Source organism: Clavelina lepadiformis, chromosome 5, assembly GCF_947623445.1.
Source record: "Clavelina lepadiformis chromosome 5, kaClaLepa1.1, whole genome shotgun sequence".
Taxonomy (NCBI): Eukaryota; Metazoa; Chordata; class Ascidiacea; order Aplousobranchia; family Clavelinidae; genus Clavelina; species Clavelina lepadiformis.
This window is the reverse complement of record NC_135244.1, coordinates 14,505,780-14,527,178: the sequence shown is the minus strand read 5'-3', so window position 1 is coordinate 14,527,178 and position 21,399 is coordinate 14,505,780. Positions and strand designations below refer to the sequence as shown.

The following is a 21,399-nucleotide window of genomic DNA, read 5'->3' as shown; positions in this document are numbered from 1 at the left end:
TAGATTTGGGGTTTGTGCGTATCGACCTTTATGATATTCAGCTTCACAAGAAACCTGAAAAACCGTTCTCGTGGCACATCCCTATGAATCGTGTTTTTGTAGTCGGTTGGTTCCCTCCTTGAAGTTTTTCAGGTGCATATCATGGGCTGTGAAACAATGCAGTATATATAGAACGCAACAGTGAATGTGACAAGTCGCCAAGGACAACGTTGGTAAAGTTGTGAACTATAAATGAAAAATTCCGTGAATAAAATAGATTTTTTTAATATCTCTAACAACTGTGTCTCAACTTGCCCCATATCACTAGCTTATATGGCAGTGAAGTTTTGTTGGCTTTTTGATTCTGAAAATGTTTCTATTTTTTGTGTCGCCACGCGCGAAACCGCGTTTTGGATCATGAATTGACGCAAATGCAGTTGACTGTGATCGACTTTTGAATCAACTCTTCAAAGAGCGATTTTTTTGGGCAGCTTTTATCATGTTTATTTGGAAACCGAGTAGTCATGTGCATAATACAATGGCAATTGGCAACAATACATGGAAGCATGGAAACTTCCGGATTCTCCTTGAAAATCGTTATAACGTTTTGCGTCTAAAGCAGATTATCTCTTCGCTTATTAGATGGATAATGAAGTATAAGGACTTGTGATACACAGGGTGCGTTTACATAGAATGTTTTTAGTAATTTGTAAACAACGAATATGTGCATGTATTAAAACCAAGCATTACAGGTTCGGTAATACCAGGAACCAATAATTTGGTTGCCATAAAACGAAAGCAAGGTTATGTGGTTAGTTTCAAAAATGATTTGCTGAATAGTTGAAGTTAACAAATTGTTTCTAACACAAGTATTTGTTCGTAAACGTGATCATGTGACATTGACAAAGCTGCATTCTTGTGAACTCGCGCGCAAAATACCGGTAATATGAACTGCTTTTTATAAGTTCTCAGGTTTTCGCAGAAACAAAACGTTGTTTGGGGGAGACAAGAAAATTTAAGCCATATCACAAACGGGTAATTAATTTCTTGTCGACCTACCTAAGTACATTTAGTGATTGATGTGTAGCCTAGCTGTGATGTGCCAGCTTATATAGTATCTTTATTTAAGGTGAAAGTAAAACATGTTCTGTAACAGGATGCAAGCTGCATTGGGGACAGAAATTTTGAAAATAGTTTTGACAACAGTTTACACAAGAAATGATATTGCTCAAGTTAAAGATTTGTTAAAAGCAATGGTATGAAAGGAAAGTTTTTGTTTCTGATTATTAGCTGATAACTTTCTATCCAAATTCTATACAATAAGGTCTTTCGTGTTACTTAGACACCACAGCAATTTTCGGTTGCCGTTTACCGAACGCCTGTCATTTAACCCGTTTCTTATGTTTAAGCATCTGTGAGTAACCTAATTACTGGATGCTCCGTGGCATGTAACTTATTAAAATATGCTGCGTTTACAACAATTTGCTATGCAGATGTGTTTCTTGGCTGCCGAGCTGAGTACTCGGTCGAGTAAGGTTAGGATAAAATAAATAATGCACTGATGCGGTGAAAGCTTTGAGAAATGAACACAAGCTTTGTTACTGTGACAGCCAGGCAAACTATCTGTGGTGGTGACGTAACCTATCCGTTCGCCATCCCTACAGCAGCAAATGTAACCGAGGATACCGGTCACGTAGCCACCACGGTTGTGATTTCCATTCTGACGTCCCTACTATCTTTGCTGATTGCCGTCGGAAATGGGCTTATTATTGTTTCTGTGGCGATGGTAAAAAAGTTACGACAGCCTGCCAACTACCTAATTGTCTCGTTAGCTCTTTCGGATTTTTTAGTCGGCATGATTGTGCTTCCGCTCACTATTGTATACGACATTCTTGGAGAATGGCCTTTTGGACCAATGATGTGCGACATTCACGTGTGCTTTGACGTGATATGCTGCACTGCTAGTATTATGAATCTTTGCATGATAAGCATAGACAGGTAAGTAAACTCTCGTTATTTCTGTTTATATCTAGTTTGTATCGCGCAGTTGACTTATAACGTTTAAAGGAAAATAACCAAAGGAAACAAGCGTATATAAACTATGAAACAGAGAACTATTATAAATGTTCTAACTATAGTTTACACTGCAAGTTTAACATATTTAGATACCTGATGATAACTCAGCCCATGGTGTATCCCAAACGAAGGACGGGAAAACTTATGGTGGTGCTAATCGCAACTGCTTGGCTGCTCTCTTGTCTCATTATTATTCCTGCTTTGTTCGGATTTACACAAAACGTCAAGGATGGTAAGGGTGACGCAATACTCATCTTGCTTGAGACTATTCTTAAGACTTTAAAATCATGTTGTATTCATATCAGTCTGCTGGTTCACAACGTACCGAGGAATCTTTCAATATAAGTTCTTATAATTTGTCATATCTGCAGAACCTGCTTGGCTTAAGTTTTCGCCAGATACTGTAGTTGAAGAAAGCGGAAGACCCGTTGTGGGATTAAGTGAGTTGAATCACACTTTCTGGAATGGAAGCCATCGTGCCGCCTCTGCCATAGATGGAAACACCTCGACGTTTTGGGACCCGGGAGCATCTTCTATGTAATAATCACATCGTCGATTTCAAAATGAAACTACTTTATTGTTGTAATTATTCACCATATGCTTGTGTTAAACGCAGCGATTCGAGAAACTGGCATTTTACACTTGACTTGGGTCAATCGTACAAAGTGATCAAGGTGAAATTACAAAATGCAGGAGACCTCATTCACGACGTGCGACAGTATGACTTAGAGGTAAAATCTAAAGTGATTTATCCGCCTTACCCTCATTGTTTATAGGAAACACCTTGCAAGAAGCAGTGTAGGGGCTTCAGTATAGGGAAGGATAAACATTGATCCAAGAAAAATTTGAAGAAAAACATTCCTCGTTTTCGAGTTGCTTTAACCCCAAATTTCTTTCATTGCTTGCTCCAATTTTTTCCAATTTTTTTTCATACATCATGTTATCTGATTTTGTTTACTTATTTTTTATTTTGGCATTATTGCCGTCATTCTTTCAACTGAAAATAGTTTCTTTGTGAACGTTGGTATAAAATCATATTATGGCTCATAAGTTAAAAATATTCATTAAAAGCATTTAGTATAATAACTATGCCGAAAAATAAAACTGAAAATCCAGTACTGTAAATCTCTAACAAAAGCGGTTTTTATAAAAAACGATCGCTGTGTCTCAAGCTGAATACACGAAATTTAGCCCATTGTTTTCATCAGTTAGTACGCAATGCTTTCAACTCAACACAGATCTCAATTCATATATACTTAATTGCTGTGAGAGTGAAAACATGAAGCTTATGTGGTTTTCAGGTTAATTTATGCATTAACTGGCAACAATGGATAGTGGAAGAAAAAATTTATACTCAACCAGGGACACAAGTTTTTCAGGAAAAATCACTCATCCAATTTTTAGAAACAAGATATTTAAGGTGAAACAGCTTACTTTTGATTGCTATCTGTTACACTAATGCATAAAACTTCATCACAAAAAAGTTGGACACATATTTTTTATGCAGAATAACTGTGAATCAAACCTACGGAGAGGAGCAACCAAAAATAAGGGAATTTGGAGTTTTTGCGGAGAAATCCCACGGTTGGGCAAATATTTTTATCACAATGTATTTCTGTCTGTACGTAATTTAAAGGTTGCGCCGAAATTGATCTGCAGCCTTCAATCATAAGGCACAATTGTTTACTATTTGTTTAATATCTGAAAGGTCATGCTTTTCAAAAACTTCCCTGCAATATAATGGTGATGATGTACAGGAAGAGATATAAGTTAACATTATCTGAAAATATTAATTACGTGTTTTCCATTTGTTTCAATTTCCTGTGAATGTTATGTTAAATTAATTTAAACAAGGATTTTTTAATTCTTTTTCTAGGAAAAACTTGCTTAATTAGCCAAGAGGTTTGGTTTTCCGTGTACTCAACGATCGGTGCTTTTTATCTTCCACTAACTGTCATGCTTTGCATGTATTGGAAAATTTTTAGGGAAGCTTCTAAATTTAACGCTCGACATAGAATGAGGTCTGCCAGCTATTCAAGCTCGCAAGTAAGTTAAAAGAACAAGCTGTGTAGTCAATTTTAGTCATTGTCAATTATTTAGTCATCATTAAGTGGCTTTAGTATGCTTAGTCATCATTAAGTGTGGTATAGTATGTGGCTATAATGCATTAAGTTAGAACCATTCTTGGCAGGACTGGTCTGGAACTCCGCCAAATTCGCCTGATGTAACTCTTTTAGAGAAAAATCGAACGTCACCCCGGCTTTTCGGATCCAAACGTTTGACTAACTTGAACAACAACTTCAAACAATCTTCTGAAACTTTGAAACCGAAAACTGTGAAACAAAATGGCGAATGCGTTAATAGCGAATCTTTCGAAAACCTTTTGCCAAATGGCAACTTGCACAACAATGGCATCACTGTGATAGTAACAGAAAACTACAGCAACGAAAAGAACAACTCTAACTGTGGTGAGGAAGACACCGTCTCGTCGGAGTGTGAATTCCTAGCAAGTGAGAAGGCCACCAAAAATGAAGAGAGTGGTTCTAGTGGCGATGAAGTTATAACGAATATAGCTGCAAACTGTATCTCTAATGGAAAACAGAGGAGTCATTTTCGCAAAGAAAATTCTTTTAGGGCTCAGCCTAAAAAGACTGCTGGGATAAAATCACATTTATCGAGCCCTGTTTTAAGTTCAAATGTTACAAGCTCAAATGGTAAAGATTTAAACTATGGTCTGCGACAAAAACCTGGTATTTATCGGTCTTTTTCGCCTCTCGCGTCTAATTCTTTATCATTGTGTAACGGATTGGCGAACGAGTGTCGCTTTCCCACGATATCCGAAGATAATATTTTGGAACTTACCGAAAACGGACCATTGCATGAAACTTCACTGATGTCCGAACGGGATTCGTCGAAGAAATATGAAAGCTCCTTTTCAAAACCACTATATACGCGATCAAGCTCCTTTAATTGCAGAATTGATGAAAATCGCCAAAAATTTGATCAAGGTTTCCATCATAGTATTTTGCCTCCAGCATCATCACCAGCCAATGGAAGACCTACTTTTTACCGTACCTCTTCACTGCCAAGTCGCAGTTTATCCATTAGTGAAACCGCTATCGTATCAAACGGTAAACGCAATAGTATTCTCCGGAAATCAAGTTTACCTACCAAAAGTGTTCATCTTCATCCAGAAGCCATTTCCCATCTTAACGGACGAAGGTATGACTAATTTTTTTTCGTAACTTCTAGAAAGCAAGTTTAACATTATCCTTTAGACGTTGTTGCGCAAAACTTAGACAACATTTTTAGGCTTTAAAGTGAGTTAAAACTTTTAAAGTTTATTAGCGGAATTCGACAAACAATCTTTTTGCAAATGCCACTTGTTTGCGCAGGCCCACTGTGTTCCATCAAATTAGACGACGCGTTTCAATGGCAACGACACGTGACCGCATGCGTAATGTTAAAGCAACGAGAACTTTAGGAATAATCGTTGGTGCATTTACTTTTTGTTGGCTGCCATTCTTCACTGTCACCTTCTTGCGGCCATTTGTTTGCGCAAATCCCGAATCGCAAGATTGCATTCCTTTTTGGCTGGTAGGTGACGGTAGTTCAACCCATTCTTGTAATTCTCTCAACAAAATAATTTTTATGCGTTGCAATAAGATATTGTTACGGACTCATGGTAGGATGGTGGACAATACTAGTTGTAGATTTAAAAACCAAAAGTTGTTTAACATTGTATCAACATTATCTGACACGGTTCGCTTTGTTCAGGTTCGTCTGGTGCTGTGGCTGGGATATCTCAACAGCGCCCTCAACCCGTTAATTTACATTGGATTTTCACCCGACCTGCGTGAGACTTTCCGTTTTCTTCTCAGTTGCAAGTGCACAAACGTCGACCGCAGACTTGCCCAAACCGAACTACGGCAAGCGATATCGCGTGAAATAAGAATGGTTTCTAGTAGTCGCGCTTATTGTGAAAATGAAAGCATTATGTGAATCGCACTGTGATATATAGATTTATTGTTTTTATCGAAGGTTTTTTTAAAAGCACAGATTAATGTGAATAAAAGGTGAAACAAAGTGAATGTGTGATTGATTTTACAAATTTGCTCTTTAATGTATTTCTTTCTTTAGTTCAGTGCAGTAAAGAGCGATTGGGATGTTTGTAAACCATGTTATTAGCCTATCTATATAGCTATAGTATAAACAATTATACTGCGGCCGCAGATATACTTTAACCAAACCAACATTGCATTTCACCTTTATTTAGTAAGTCTTGATCGAAGAAGAATGATAATAGTTTTCAACGATTTTCTTTGGCGATTCAAACAAATCCAGAAATATAATGAAAAGTAATTAAAGTTGGCACATTCTTCGGAAAAACTTGTAAATTAGGTTGATAGAGAAGGATTCGTGCCTTTACCACAGAAGTGACATCAACTTGTATATATTACAGTATATTGATTTTAGTGCACAAACTTCAACCTTGTCTTAACATATTTCAATCAATTTATTTTTTCCTGCATAAATTTCGCCCAGGACGCGCAACTGAGAGTCTATAGGTCGGTTACTAAATGTCTACCAAAAGTTCATAGAATTTTTTGTAACGAAAACGTACAGAGAGGTTACATGAGATGTTCTTTTTTACGAGTTTTACGAGTCACCACTTACCAGCTAAACATATTGCTCGTCCGTTCGTGTCAATATTATACGCGTTGTGCAATACACGCAAGATGTTTTTTATTGCTTGGAAGTGATCAGTGGTTAAGGGTTCGATTTGCCGCAATTGTTTATTGGGAAGAACACGCTTTCGCGTTCTTATACTTATTAATTGGAGTCAGATGTTTCCGTTATCAGACACTTACTTCGAAACCTCACATCGGTTACCTCGATCAAACAATCACATACGTCACATTTTTATTGTATCAAGATTTTTTTATTACAAATTGTGCTGGCTAACTATCGGTGTCATGCCGAATTTGTTCCAAGCATTGTAACGCAAAAATGTCGCATGAGTCAGCATAAGTTTTCTGATGAAAAAGTTTGTTTTCCCCGTACTAACCGAGTAAGTCTGAAGCGGCCTGGGTGGTATTTTTTAATACCATTACATCATTCCTTGCAAAAGTGTTTTTTAGTTATTGATTGAAGTTTATGAATTTGTTTTTTGACAAACGCTTCAACCGTCGTTTGATATTTGGAAACTTGCTCTGAATAACTTTATGTGAGCACTTCTTTTAGGAAAGGTCCCTGGTTGTTTTTCAATATCTATTGTGATAAGAAGTCTTTATTGGAAATGCCTGCTTCTTAACCTTAACACTGATTATTGAGACATATGTTATTTATCCATGTCTCAATGTGTCAGCTTCAGCTATATGTATCTCCCATCGTCTAAACATTGTTTTGCTCACTGCACATGCTATCACTCGCAGTGATTTTCATGTCAAACATTTTATCTCTCATCACCTTATGTATTTAAGCTTGCACTTCTATCAACGAGCAGAGTTAGCCGAGTAAACACCGAAAACAACAGATGAGTTGTCTAAGCTTGCCATGGTAATTGGAATTCAATAGACATCTTATAAGCTGTAATATTACGGTTCCACGACATATGGCCGCGGGAAAGTGGCCGCGAACAAACTCACCGGGGTCAACTGAACGTGACGTAAATTGACCGCAGACAAACTGACTGTGACATAAACTGGCCGGCGATCAAATTAACCGTCGATAAATTGGCCGGCGATCAAATTAACCGACGACAAATTGGCCGTCAAAAGGTCAAAATTCTAATTCACTATCTAGTCACTATCCAGTATGTGTATTGCAGTCAAGGTTGCCACTCGTAGAGTTTTTTGGCCCCTTGTACGGTGACCCATATTCATAGATTTCTTATTGTTACATACATTTTCCCAGTCTAGACGAGTTGTTTGATGAGATTATGAAACAATGCGTTGTAGCCTATCTCATGTTGTAACAATGGACTTATTGCAATAACAATGGACACTTTAGTTAAGTAAATTGTCAGATTGAAGCTGTACGTCAGGACTCCCCTAGTTTTAAGTCTTGGTTATGGTTATGCTAATAATTGTAAATTGCAAAAAGAGTTGGAGAAGCCCAGCAGGTGGAGACTGGAGAGTGAGACAGCAGATGAGCAGAATCAGCAGATTGAACAGACAGGAATCAAGTGATCTTGTTTTGTACATTTACGACTTTGTGTTGTTTAAGTGAGTTGCCAGTAAACCCGGTGTAATGCCTATAGCCACGTGATTGAGATACTAAATTGAGATACTTTTGCAGACTAGATGCCGACACTTTTAGAATAAAACTGATTTTTAAGGTCTGAAAATGGCAGAAGTAATCTCACAAAGAGGTAAGAAAAAATTAGTTTACAACCATTACATTTTCTGGAGAGATGGACAAAGTTCAGACGGGAAAACTGCATTCTGGAGATGCAGTAATTACCACAAGAGTTTTTGTAAGGCACGTCTCCATACTGTAGATGGCTTAGTCACGAAAGAGTTGCACGAACACAGTCACCTACAAGAAGAGAGACATGTTCAAGTGGCCAAACTACTTACGGTCGTCAAGGAACGCGCTGGCAACGCTAACGATACGTCCACACCAGCAAATATCATATCTGACGCGACAGTGGGATTGCCAGGTGCCGTCAGAGCGCATATTGTGGAAAAAAATCTGAAAAGATCAATACAACGAACACGACTTAGGACTGTTGCAGCACCTGCAAATCCACTGAACTGCACAGATTTAGAAATACCTGACTCGTACAAAAATATTCTTTTAGATGATGCTATGGGGTCTGAACTTTTTTTGCAGTATGACTCAGGAGCTGAAGAAAATAGGATATTAATTTTTGGCACCGAAGAGAGCAAAAGAGTACTAGAATTATCAGAAAACTGGCAAGCTGATGGGACGTTCAAGGTTACCCCGCCAATATTTTCACAGGTTTACTCTATCCATGCTTCACGACATGGCGACCTTGTCCCAGCGTTGTACTGTTTACTACCGAACAAAGCACAAGAAACATATGAGCGGTTATTTCGCGCAGCGTGGCAACTGATACCAAATGCACATCCAACAAGTTTTTTGGTTGATTTTGAAATGTCTGCAATAAATGCAATTCGGATGGTGTTTGACTATGATGACCTCACAGTAAGTGGTTGCTTTTTTCATTTAAATCAAAATGTCAGGAAGCACATGCAGCAAATCGGACTTCAAAGAAGGTATCAAAATGATCAAGAATTTGCACTACTGCTGCGTCACATACCGGCTTTGGCATTTGTTCCAATACAGCATCTGATTGAGGCTTTTGAAACATTAGAGGAATTTTTGCCTGATGAAATGCTTCCGCTTCTCGACTACTTTGAGCGTACTTACATCGGGCGTCGCTTTCGAACTCAGCTCCGAAGAGACCCGCCATATTCACATGACTTCTGGAACGTCCATGTTCGGGTGTTAAATGGCGAAGCCAGAACCAACAACAAAGTTGAAGGTCACCACAGTCTAATAAACAGGATGTTATCAATGCAACACCCAACCATTTGGAAATTTATAGAAGCTTTAAGGAAATTGCAGAACATAAACAAAAACAAGATTGAGGCGCTCTGTGCCCAAGGGCCTCCTGCCAAAAGGAGAAAATACAAGGATCTGGATGCGCGACTTCAAACCATCGTTGAAGATTTTGCAAACCGTGACATATTAGATTTTCTCAGAGGCATCGCCCACAACCTACAATTTGCGCAATAAACTTCCTTGTTTGTCAAATAACAGCTTGTGTAAATTTTAGTGCCCATATTATGTAGTGTCATATGTGTTTTGCAGTGAACGTCTTTTAATGTTGTTACTCGTATTTCTCGTATTTCCGGAAATATTTCTGTTTATTTCAATAAACGTTTCAATGTGTATTGAAATAAAAAACAATTTTGTTAAAAACAAAGGAAATAGTTACAAACAAATATTTACTTTACATATCATATACTACCGAGTTTAAAACTTTGACCTTTTGACGGCCAATTTGTCGCCGGTTAATTTGATCGCCGGCCAATTTATCGACGGTTAATTTGATCGCCGGCCAGTTTATGTCACAGTCAGTTTGTCTGCGGTCAATTTACGTCACGTTCAGTTGACCCCGGTGAGTTTGTTCGCGGCCACTTTCCCGCGGCCATATGTCGTGCTCCCTAATATTACTTACATTCTTGGGTATTTGTTAATTTGACAGGTAAATTAAATAAAAATACCCTCATATGCTAAAAAGGTCATTTCAAGCCTAAATTCCCAAATCTGACGGCAATCTCCGAGGTTTTTGAGGGGAGAAGTTACACTGAGTAATGCGATATCTTAACGTCACAAGGCAGGAAACAAATTTTGCACGACATCGGCACGCAATCTTCTCAGCTGCGTCGTTTCGATTTTTTCCTTTTTTAATGAAAGGCAGAAATTGAAATCATGCTAAAAAATTCGATTTTCATCAAGGCTTGGTCGTAATAATCACAGCCTACCCTACTGTTTAAAAAAATTTTCATATCCTTGACTCCACAAATCTTTAATAATAATAACGATAATAATAATAATTCTACTTCAAGACGAAAGTAATCTATGATACCAGCGTAAGTTTCGCCAATAGGGGAAACCACCAAATTAGCAAACTTGCTAACTGATAGATATCATATAATTGTAACAAATAAAAAACAATCTATAATAATTTTTCAGGGAACATTTAAAGAAAATATATTTACTGTACTGTACAGTTAGTATTTGAGGTATACCATCCATATAACGTGATATTTTAGTCTATGTTGCTATAGCCACATACTACTACTACTGTCTACTATAACTAAGATTTAAAACCTAGTGACGCCCATACCAAAACACTTGCGCGTTGCGGCATTTGCAGTCTTAGGCTATATAGTCTGTGGTCCAATATTAGGTCTTTCAAAAACGTTGCGCATGACAGGAGAAAAATTTGCTGACTGCTCAACATATTTGGGCTTAACCCAAGCGTTTTCAAACAAGAAACACTAACCTACATATAGGTTGTTAACGTAACTGCAGCAGCGTTTTTTTAAAAACTGATTTTACATCGTATGTACAGTTTTGCTGCCCATGAAGTTTTGTTTTGCATTTAACCAAGTCGTACTTATTAGTGGTGGCATATTGTTAACTGTTTGCGCCACTGTGGGATATGGAAACTTGTTTGTAAGAAAAAAGAAGCCGTCTCGCGATTTAACAAAAATCAGGCTCCTACCAGATGTGGTAAGAAACAAATTTCGAAGGCATTTCTGCCAAATATTATGTCTTTTCAGGCAAAACGTTTCTAATTGCGCAGCTTAAGCAAGAGAACAATTGCGTTGATGGTAGTGTAAAATTATGAATTTAATCTGTTGTAAATTGAAATGCATCATTCAACAGGTGGTTGATATTAAAGAAGGAGAAGAGAATTATGACAGTGATGATGAAAATGGTGCTCCCTTTGTGCCAAAAAAAACTCCAAGATGGTGGCATGTGTTCACAAAATATTTTGAAAAAACGAAGCCACCTATAGACAAAACAATGCTCGCTTTACATATAAGTGCAATGTCGTACATTCGAAAAACGCCAATTAATAAAATTCCGACTGGGCATGTACCAGTAATTCTACAAGAGCACCTAGTATCCACAAAAACCAAAAAGTAAACTTCAAGTTTGCAGCAATTGTGTAAAAACATTGAGTACAGTATTACACTATTTCTTTTATTTTTTAAGTCATTTGACATACAGTAATTACTTCCATGTGTCTAATCTTTTACTAGTTTGCCAATAAAAATGCTTATTTTTAATATTTCGTTGGTATATAGCCTACAATTTATTTTTTTTAAAACCAAAATGTGAGTCTTATAATTATAGGCCTATGACAGTCAACAAGAACGGTATATATAAAGATATTTTCAGTCCACTGGTATTACTGCTTATATCAGTAACAATTTTAATTACATTAATATTGCACTTTATCAGGCAATAAGAACCAAAAAAGTTCAAAAGTATAGCAGTACTTTGCTGTAAACATCAGGTACAGGTTTTAACTATGAGTCCTTTTGTCACACCTGTCTTCAAACGACAGGCTTACTAATCACAGAATGGTTGTTCACAAAGACTAAAAATATAAAGTAGATACAATTATCATCAACTATTTGAAAATGCCTTGTAGCAGTCATCTCATACCGAACTAATTTCTTTCTGAAGAAGAGATATCCTTTCAAAAATTGTTTATTATTTCTATTGATACATTTTTTATTGATTTCATATTTGATGTTATTTTTAAGTGTTCATTTGGAGCAAACTTTTTTTAATTCCTTTTGTGCAATAGCATATAAGCACTAGAAAAATGTAACAATATCTACTAAGATTCAATTTTTTTTATTTAAAATCTGACAACATGTCCTTAGGAAGTCATTGTTGCCATGTTTTTGAAAACTATACACTATTTGTGCACAACCTAAAGTACAAATTATAACAACAGTGGAAAATTTTATTACGAATTAAGTATCCTTATAGCGTAAATAATATAAACACAAAGATCCACACCCTTTCTGACTTAGTATTCTAGCAGACACAGAAAAACAATTTAATACTGTACAGTTCGAAAATTGGGTGCGAAATTTCTTAAATTAATTGAGAACTGAAGCATTCAAGGTATTTGGCATGAATGTATTTTTCATTTTTTTCTTGTAATATTTGTCTATGAAAAATTAAAGCCACCACAAAGATATAAACATACACTGAAATGAATAATTTATCTTAAAAGCAAATACCACTAAGCCTCCTGCAGCAGACAATTGGTTACAGTACAAAATGCCACCATTAAGTTTAATTCTGCTCAGCAATAACTCCTTATCACAGTCAGGTAAAGCAAATTGCACATGCTTTGAGCAGCAGCATAAATGGCTTGATATGTAGAAACTTTGATACCACATGGAACCTGGCAAGCTAAGTGGGTATATTCAAAAACACTGATTCCGGCAGGTACTCATGGCAAAAGTTCTATCAAAGCAAAAATTGAGAAATTCTCGAAACTAAGTTTCCAATACTTTCGGTATCAGTAAAATCAGATGATAATACAAATTGCTTTTCGTCTTTTTGATATCTCTCAATAATACCATTCCATTCAAAGCTGCGAACTGCATAACGCACGACTTCACTTGAAGAACACTCAGCTGTATTAAAGTTTATTACACTATTACTACCACATTTTTAAAACAAAAAATAATTTCATTTAAGAACAAGAAGAAAACGCTTTTGTCTAACGTCAGTGAAAAATAAATGCTACTTAATACTTACATCTGATAGCAATGCCAGTGTTTGCACGATCTTGAACAGCTGATAATATTTTGCTTTTGAACAATGTTTCAGGGACTGCTTCACCCAACAAACATGTAAGTTGTGAACTGGCTACAACGTAACCTTCTACAAAACCAGCCATCACAGACATGATGGAAATAAGTTGTGAAATAGATGGTAAATTCACCTGCAAAACAGCCATGATTTGAAACATTAACTAACCAAATGAAGAAAAAGACGATATCAAAATTATTATAATAAACAATAACGAATTTACCTTCAACCATTGATCCTGAACAACTTCATCATCATCAAAACAAAGATCACGTGCAGTTTCGCAACGTTTCGTCGCTGCACTGATGCCATATTCTTGACTTGCCAACACTCCACTTGCGATTAATGAATCTATGACTTCACTCACTGCAGACTCAAGGTTCTTTGTGACCTTTAAAATGGTAATTGAGTTGGATAAATGTGAACCAAGATTCTGTGTAAATTAATTGTAGTGTGCAGTTACATGCAAACTATGCAACGGTGTTATGGAAATGTCCCTGTGATTTTTTTTTTATTCACTTACATCGCAAAGGATTAAGTCCATCTGTAATATGTCGACCAATTCTATTGTCTTATCAAAGAGTGCTGATCGCAGAAAAGATGTTTGAAGACCTTTGTCGTCAACATCTACTGGAATCTTGCCTTCACCAACATTAGGGAGATTTATTTGTTTCTCGAGGATGGAAAATCGAAAACCGGTTGTTGCTCCAACTGCTAGTGCTGGAAGTGTTTGATACGAAACTTAATTAGAAAAACTTTGCTAAAGTGAGTAATTTACTTTGCTAAAGTACAGTGAAAGCTAATTAATTTGACTTTGCTTAACTAGAAATTTTTGATAATACATAACAGCTTCACCAAACCAGCGAGCCACTGACAGTGACTTTCTCACTGAAACGGATGTATACAGCTAATGACAGCGCAACGACGACTCTTTAATCATAGCTTGGTAATTTGGATATTTTAAAGAAAATTGTGGTCCCAGGGCATTACTAGCAAAATCATTGAGTTTAACGGTTAACATCACGGTAATAAGCTTTGTTAATGGGTTGTTTCAGGCTACAAACGTCAACAATTAAATCTGTGTGCTATAATGTAAAGCTTTAGCATAACCCTTTTATACAGACTCCAGTATATAAAATCTTAGAGCTTGAATTGAAGCTGTCACAAGTCATGACCTTTTAGTTAAAATGGTACAGAGGTACAGTATGTGCAACAGCAAAAAGAAACAAGTTCTGCCATTATCACAATGCATAAAGCACTGATTTTAGTTCATAATAATTTTGATCTTTCTATCTGAAAGAACTCACGAGAAAAATACAATTAACTGATAGCGAAAAATGCATCTACCACTATCTCCCAGCCACATATTTTTATGGTTACTTGCTGTAAACTTTACCAACTTTAAATAAGTAAAAGTAATTTAACCCACTTCAAATTAATAACCTGTCACTGTACAAGTTTATAATAGTTTAATGACAGAAAAAGCTTGTAAAAATATGATCTTATTGATCTACCATAAAACCATTTGAAAATACACTTCATGGAAATTATAGTTTACGATTAGTATTAAAACCTGCAATAGATTCCAAGGCAAAAATTGGAGTGAGTGCATTTGCATAATATGATAGTTCAAAAACATGAGGAATGCTTAGGGATGGTTTGACAAATAAACACACATCACTTTGATTGTCTCTGTTGGATGGTTCACTGCAGAAAAAATGGATTTACTTAACTTAGTCAAAAACAAGACACACTTCAGAAATACTACTTAATCACCTTAAAAGTGTATTTAATACATCAGAACTCACTTAAATTCTTCGACTAAAAAGAGCTTCTTAACTGGAGGTGCCATCATTAATTCATCGTCAACTGAAACAGCATCATCAGCAGTCACGGTCATGTACAGTCCAGTTGACAAGTTTTCCCTTGTGTCTGATGGGTCAGATTCAACAGACAACTCTTCCCCAGAATCATAACTGCATTGGGCAAACTTTTCTGGTGCGTTTCTTTTGTAATCTGGCCCTAACTCTTCTGGACTTGGCATCAGGATTATTTCTTCAATTTCATAACCGGAGTCAACGGTACTATGTTTGCTTCGAGCACTTGCAACACTAGATGTCCTGCTTCTAGTGTTGCACCTGGTAGTGCAATCCAGGGTAACTAGACGCTCACCCAGTAGGTATACTGCATGCAGCACCACTTCATGATAGTCTCCTGATAGACAAGGAATTAATTAGCATCAATGTGATTAATTATTTATTTATTTAAAGGTTTTCTTTATAACTAGATTTCCTCACCAGTAATGAATTGTACCAAACCCTTATTGCTGAGAACTTTTTACCCATTAGATTTAGCAGAGAACTAACCTGAAAACCCTATATCAGCCTTCCTTGTGATGAGTTCTGTTATAAGGCAGCGAAAGGACTTCACCAAAACAGGCATACTCACACCACACCTCCATTTGTGTAACAATAGAAAAGCCACTAAATTTGTTGACATGAATGTTTTGGACTTCATACTGGCTATAAAAACAGTGCTAAGTTTGATTCCTGATTCGTATATCTTAAAAGCGTTGATTGAGAAACTTGTCAAAAATTTATACAGTAAGCTATACGTAACGAACTATGGAGACAAAATTAAGTAACTTGACAAATTAAATAACCTACAAACTAAAACTAACCAGGTGTCAAAAAATACAAACAAAAACTTACTGTACACATATCTCTCTGCTAACAGAGAAACTAACTCTCTCGTTTCATTGTCTTTCTTAGAACTAGTTCCCTCCAACAGTGGGGAAGACATAGGCATTGCCATCTTATGAAGGTGCTGCGGAGGAAGTGCTTTGCTATGAAGGGAGAATGATGCATTGTCCATGATAGGTGTGGATGTTGATTTTTGTTCCTGAGAAAAAAAAAAACAATTAACAAAAATATTAAGAACCAAAATTACTTACAAGTAACACTGATGTCAAGTTTACCAATTTGCTGACCAGTAAAATTAAACAAATGTACAAAATTTTCAAACAAGAATAATATTCATAATAACAGGTAAGCCTAATATTAATTACTAAACAGGATTTGCTCGTTTGGTCCTCCATAACCATAACTTGCTCATAGAGTGATCGAGAACGAGGCAGTGATGCAGTTGTTGTGGAATGAAAAGTGCAAGAAGGCGATGATCGAATTTCATTCAAAGTTTTCTGTAAAATAGAAGTGATATTACATAACCCAAATATTTTTGCATTATTGTTCAAGATTGAAAGACTTTTTCAGCAAAAACTGGCAAGCAGTTTAACCTTCATTGATGTTGGTGCACCAAAATTTACACGAATGTGCCCATAAAAACCACACAGCATTTTTGCTATCGTCCAAATTGAAGAAAAGAAATTTTCTGGGGCTTTTCTGTAACCCTAAAAAGTGCATTTATTAGCAAGGAAGCCACCAAACCAAAAACTAGCAGATAAATTTCAGCAAGACAACTACAACCAACCATCAGTTCTCTGTCAAAATTTCCTTCTATGAGTTTCTCATAACTAACACAGAGAGGTACGACAATGACATCAGGGACATATCCATTTTCGACCGCATCAACGGCAACAGATAATAAGCCAGTTTTTGGTTGATTGGGAAGACCACTTCTAGTCCGTGTACCCTCTTGAAAATAATCAATAATTGAAAAGCATCTACGATTTAATTCAGAACATGCCAGTACAACATTTTACATACTGAGACTTACCTATAAAAACTTCCAGGCTTTGATTTTCCTTCAGTAATTGGTTAACATACTGCATGAAAATAAATAAATGATAGTACGTAGCGGTGGAATATATATTAGAGTACCCAGTCCTAAGAGATGCACATTATAGAATAATTGTATAACTATTTTAGAATAGTTTTTCTGAATCCTATCATAGAACAGTATTGAATCCAAAGAATTCAAATTTAAATGGAGTGTTCAAATACACTGTAAACCAATAGTGCTTAATAATTACATATACATGTCGAATAAAGCTAAAGTCACAATCACTAGTATGTGATAAACTGATAATGCTTCGTTTAGCAATGTAACCGGGAGTACCGTTTATTTATGTAAATCACATTTACTGAAAACAACAAATTCAAATGCTTGCTTGCAGGTTGAATGTTAAGATTCAAAAAATGAATTTGGATTCGGTTTGCAAGGATTCATTATTGTACAATGTTCATCCCAAACCCACTCAGATGGAAAACAAAAAAAGACAAAATACATACTTCTTGTTAAAGTTAGGTAAAGTATAGGGCAATAGGTGTATTGACAAAATAACTCTACTGCAATAGCGACTTCAATTAGAAACCATAAGTTAGACAAAGTTAAGCAATGGTTAGAAAAAAGACGTACATCATGAAGAATAGCTCTATAAATAAAATCCTTGTCCTTGCCATTGTCTATTTTCCTTCGAATAAAAAATCCCCCCACACGTCGCATTATAGTACTGCAAAGAACAAGTTGAAATAACTAAAATTAACAACAAAACCAACAGTTAATCAATAATAACAACAACAGTTACATTATGCACAGATAAAACAATTTCTGGGCATATGTAGCCTTCTGGACTTGTATTCATCAACAATATAATAAAGTGAGTTAATAACCTGAATGGTGGTATAAGAAGGTTGTTTCCACTTGCTACAAACGGTGATCTGATTTCATTATGATATAAGACAAGTGAAAGTAAGATGTAATCAAAGTGGCTGAAGTGTAACGGCAGATAAAGAATTGGTATTTTTTTCTGTGCAATACATTCAAATGTTACAAAAGTTTGTAATGCAAACAGCATAAATGGCAAATTGCAGTTTTCTGAAACATATTGATTTGCTCAATTATTAAATTAAATGACAAAGTGACATGCTTTGAAAGAAAAGTATTGATTACGCTTTTCACCTCAGACAGTATTCTCAAAACATTAAGTTGCCCTACATGCAAGTGAACAGATTTTGTAAGCTGCCGCAATATAGTGAGGAATAACCAACCGCAAAATCTAGAATAAAGACACTCTGATAAATGAATTATCATCTTATTTAAGAAAAAGTATAGTATATCAATGCTTTATGTGTTTATTCCTTGACATACAATGGACAGCAACTAAAAAATAACTACATTTCAAACAAGTATATACTTTAAGGCTTTTGATGTCACTGTAGCAACCATTTCGTCAAAGACAACAGCTGCTTTTCGTTGAAGCTGAGTTTCAATAAATTTCTCATCACTGACACTATGTTTGTTTTGAAGTACATTCTCTGTGGAACACATTGTTTTCTGTATGGCATGGTGAACTCTGCAATTACAGATGTATGTCAAATGGAATGAAAAATAACATGCACAGTGTACTATGCAAATATAAATGAATAAATATATTATAATAATGAAGTAAAACTTTATAAACCTTTCTCCAGAAAGAACTTTTTCTCTCATATATGGAATACTTGGATAATAGTGGCTTGTTCTTCGTGATGTTGTGGTGTATGAGTAATAAAGAAATCTTGTCAAAATTCCTCTGCAATGTGAAAAAACAAAATACCAGATTTCATATCCACAGTGCCAAACCAGTAGCAAAATAAAAACAAAGTAAAAATCAAGCTACTCTAGTACGTAGTACCTTTCTTGCACTCCAGGAACATGCAATAAGTTTATAAAAGGCTTCACAGATAAAGCAAGGGTATCATTTTTAGAAAATGATATGTCGGTTTCTGTTTTCCAATTCTGAAAATGTATAGTACTCGGGCATATTTCAACGTGTAAAAATACTACATTTCAAAATAAATTCAAATCCTTCAAAACTAGAAAACTTTAAATTTAGACATATAACAATATCAAAATCCGCTTTCTATACCAGTACACAGTACTTGTGGTAGCAGTAATAAGAAAAATTGAAATATTTATCAGCACATTTTCATAACTTATGCAACAAACAAATTGTGTTATCAGTACCTCTTCTGACCAGTCACTACCACCCATAAACGGCCGTTTCACACCAACTTGAAGGTACGATTTATCAAAATTCTTTTTGTATTCGAAAAGCCCAGATCCTTCACCAAGCACAGAGCATTTCTTTGAACAAAAACAGAACGTTTTAAGAAAAACACAAGCAAGACAATAGTCTATGCTACTACGGATAGACACGGTTAGGTTTCTATCGAGAAGAATGCTAGAATTACCTTTGGAGAATCTGCAACGTTTAACTGAGACACATTGCGTAAAGGACCTTCTCCTTTTAATACATGGGAACCCATGGCAACAAGTTCTTCTTTTTGTCTAATTAGATATGCATGTAATTAGTCAAATAGTGAGGTATCTTGTTATGCAACAATGATCAGTACAATGTTGGAACTGTAAGCTAATTGTTTTACATATCCTACAACAAGGTATAAATGTTCATTAAACATAAACATCATAGAAACATTATATATAGAAGTTAAGATAACATATATCAGTTAAATATATTTAGAGCAGAGCTGTACTAAATGCAGCTCAACCAACATTTAAAAAAAAACTAATCATTAAAAACAGGAATAATAAAACTGTTTTAAATGGCAATGTGTTAGATGCGTGACTTCTAATTGAAATTGAGTGATGGGTGAGCTTATATAAAAAACTAATTTCACTGTGCTAAGATTTTTCATACAGCTTAAGGAATATCCTTAACTTTTTTTAGTAGATGCCCACTGCCATCCAAACTTAAACTGCGTGCCTCTGAAAAACATTGGATGCCCATTTTTGTGAAACTATGAGACTATGAATATTAAACAATGTGCATAAATACAGTTAATAACAATAAACTCTTTGTGAGACATCTCCAAACTGATAATGCAAACAAGCTGCATACATCTTCCAACTGTGTGCAACTGAGAGAAAAAACGATTAACAATGCCAACCTCTACAGAAACTGTAGTGACATCAAAAACTGGGTACCCAGTGGGCATCCTTTCATTCTGAGGTTGACAGCTCCGAAGTTAAAATCTTTAAATCTATCGTTAAAATTGCACGCTGACTTCATCTGTTCATCTATAAGATCGGGGATAACAGGAGCAAGTGTCGTTAACGCCTTGCCTAAGAGCATTACAACGGTAGCACCACTGGGTCCCTAACACGGACCGCGTTATTGTAAACCCAACGCTTTAACCCAAACTCAGCTACCGAGCCTAAAGTCTAACATAGGCTATACCCTACAAAAATTCTGTCTGTCTGATGCATGCAACTGCTGTTCTACATGATACACCGGGGTGCCAAAACAAGCACAAAGAGTCACAAAATGCCAGCAGCAGTTGACTGTGTATTCTATAGCTCCTCCCAAGCATACATAAACAGTCAAACGCTAGAAAGCTTTGGCAGTGTTGGCACTCCGGTGAATCTGGCGGTGATGAATGAAGCATAGGCTAGGGTTACCATATTTGATAATGCACAATCCCTGACGAATTTACCTCAGTTGCATTGACCAACTTTAGAATATTACCAAAGTACATTGCCTTTTTTGTAAAAGAAGGATAAACACGAAACAATACAAAAAAAGCAAAGGAATGTTGCATTGCAATACACGAATGCAACTTTTCTCATATAGCCTACAGTAACATTTATGAAAACGAAAATTAGCACAAAATGTTTACAAAATACCCTCCAAAGTAATAACAAGTAATGAACGTATAACAGTTTATGAATAATACTCTACCCCCCCCCCTCATACCAATCGTACTTTTCCAAACTTACGTCATAAACGAGTTGCAGATTTAAAGCAGACAGTTTTGACGAGCTGAGAATGTTCACGACCAAGAAAAAGTTTGAAAAAGGTGGTGGCAAGAAGAACTTGGACTAAAATACAATTTAAAAAATATCCCGGACTTTTAAGTACATTTTAGCATACCCCTTGACGCAGATTTAAACACTAAATTCCCTGGCATGTCAGGGAAAATTCTGACACATGGC

At 36.0% G+C, this 21,399-nt stretch overlaps 2 protein-coding genes and 1 long non-coding RNA gene across 4 annotated transcripts; 2 read left to right on the top strand and 1 right to left on the bottom strand.

The window, feature by feature from the left end:
• Positions 1–774: 774 nt before the first annotated feature.
• On the top strand, positions 775–6,142 carry LOC143460582 (uncharacterized). Its single transcript, XM_076958162.1, has 10 exons — positions 775–1,977; positions 2,145–2,287; positions 2,427–2,592; positions 2,672–2,786; positions 3,357–3,475; positions 3,563–3,639; positions 3,932–4,101; positions 4,247–5,277; positions 5,451–5,652; positions 5,833–6,142. Exons 1-10 carry the CDS (start codon positions 1,562–1,564, stop codon positions 6,055–6,057), a joined length of 2,664 nt encoding a protein of 887 aa, XP_076814277.1. The 5' UTR covers positions 775–1,561; the 3' UTR covers positions 6,058–6,142.
• A 4,671-nt stretch (positions 6,143–10,813) lies between these two features.
• LOC143458688 (uncharacterized) lies at positions 10,814–11,891 on the top strand. The gene is made up of 2 exons (XR_013117693.1): positions 10,814–11,328; positions 11,485–11,891. It is a non-coding gene; the product is annotated as an uncharacterized LOC143458688 (long non-coding RNA).
• An 854-nt stretch (positions 11,892–12,745) lies between these two features.
• On the bottom strand, positions 12,746–21,324 carry LOC143458686 (uncharacterized). Of its 2 annotated transcripts, XM_076955540.1 has the most exons (22): positions 20,355–21,145; positions 20,126–20,172; positions 19,638–19,734; positions 19,411–19,530; positions 19,079–19,182; positions 18,866–18,976; positions 18,599–18,757; positions 18,364–18,460; positions 18,075–18,211; positions 17,821–17,914; positions 17,179–17,227; positions 16,933–17,096; positions 16,739–16,852; positions 16,511–16,642; positions 16,155–16,344; positions 15,810–15,965; positions 15,252–15,657; positions 15,017–15,150; positions 13,967–14,163; positions 13,667–13,834; positions 13,390–13,576; positions 12,746–13,265 (listed from the first exon to the last, which is right to left on the bottom strand). In XM_076955540.1, the coding sequence occupies exons 3-22, from the start codon at positions 19,710–19,712 to the stop codon at positions 13,096–13,098; spliced, it is 2,964 nt and encodes a 987-aa protein (XP_076811655.1). In that variant the 5' UTR covers positions 19,713–19,734; positions 20,126–20,172; positions 20,355–21,145; the 3' UTR covers positions 12,746–13,095. The 2 variants fall into 2 exon arrangements, with proteins under 2 accessions (XP_076811655.1, XP_076811654.1); XM_076955539.1 differs by lacking the exons at positions 20,126–20,172; positions 20,355–21,145 and adding an exon at positions 21,184–21,324.
• Between the last annotated feature and the right edge of the window lie 75 nt (positions 21,325–21,399).

Coding starts and splice junctions, on each gene's coding strand:
- LOC143460582 (XM_076958162.1), top strand. CDS start 1,562: ATGAACACAAGCTTTGTTACTGTGACAGCCAGGCAAACTATCTGTGGT. Junction 2,593..2,671: donor GACCCGGGAGCATCTTCTAT/GTAATAATCACA, acceptor TGTTAAACGCAG/CGATTCGAGAAACTGGCATT. Junction 5,278..5,450: donor TCCCATCTTAACGGACGAAG/GTATGACTAATT, acceptor TTGTTTGCGCAG/GCCCACTGTGTTCCATCAAA.
- LOC143458686 (XM_076955539.1), bottom strand. Junction 19,183..19,410: donor GTAGTGACTGGTCAGAAGAG/GTACTGATAACA, acceptor ATACATTTTCAG/AATTGGAAAACAGAAACCGA. Junction 13,577..13,666: donor TTCAGGATCAATGGTTGAAG/GTAAATTCGTTA, acceptor GCTGTTTTGCAG/GTGAATTTACCATCTATTTC.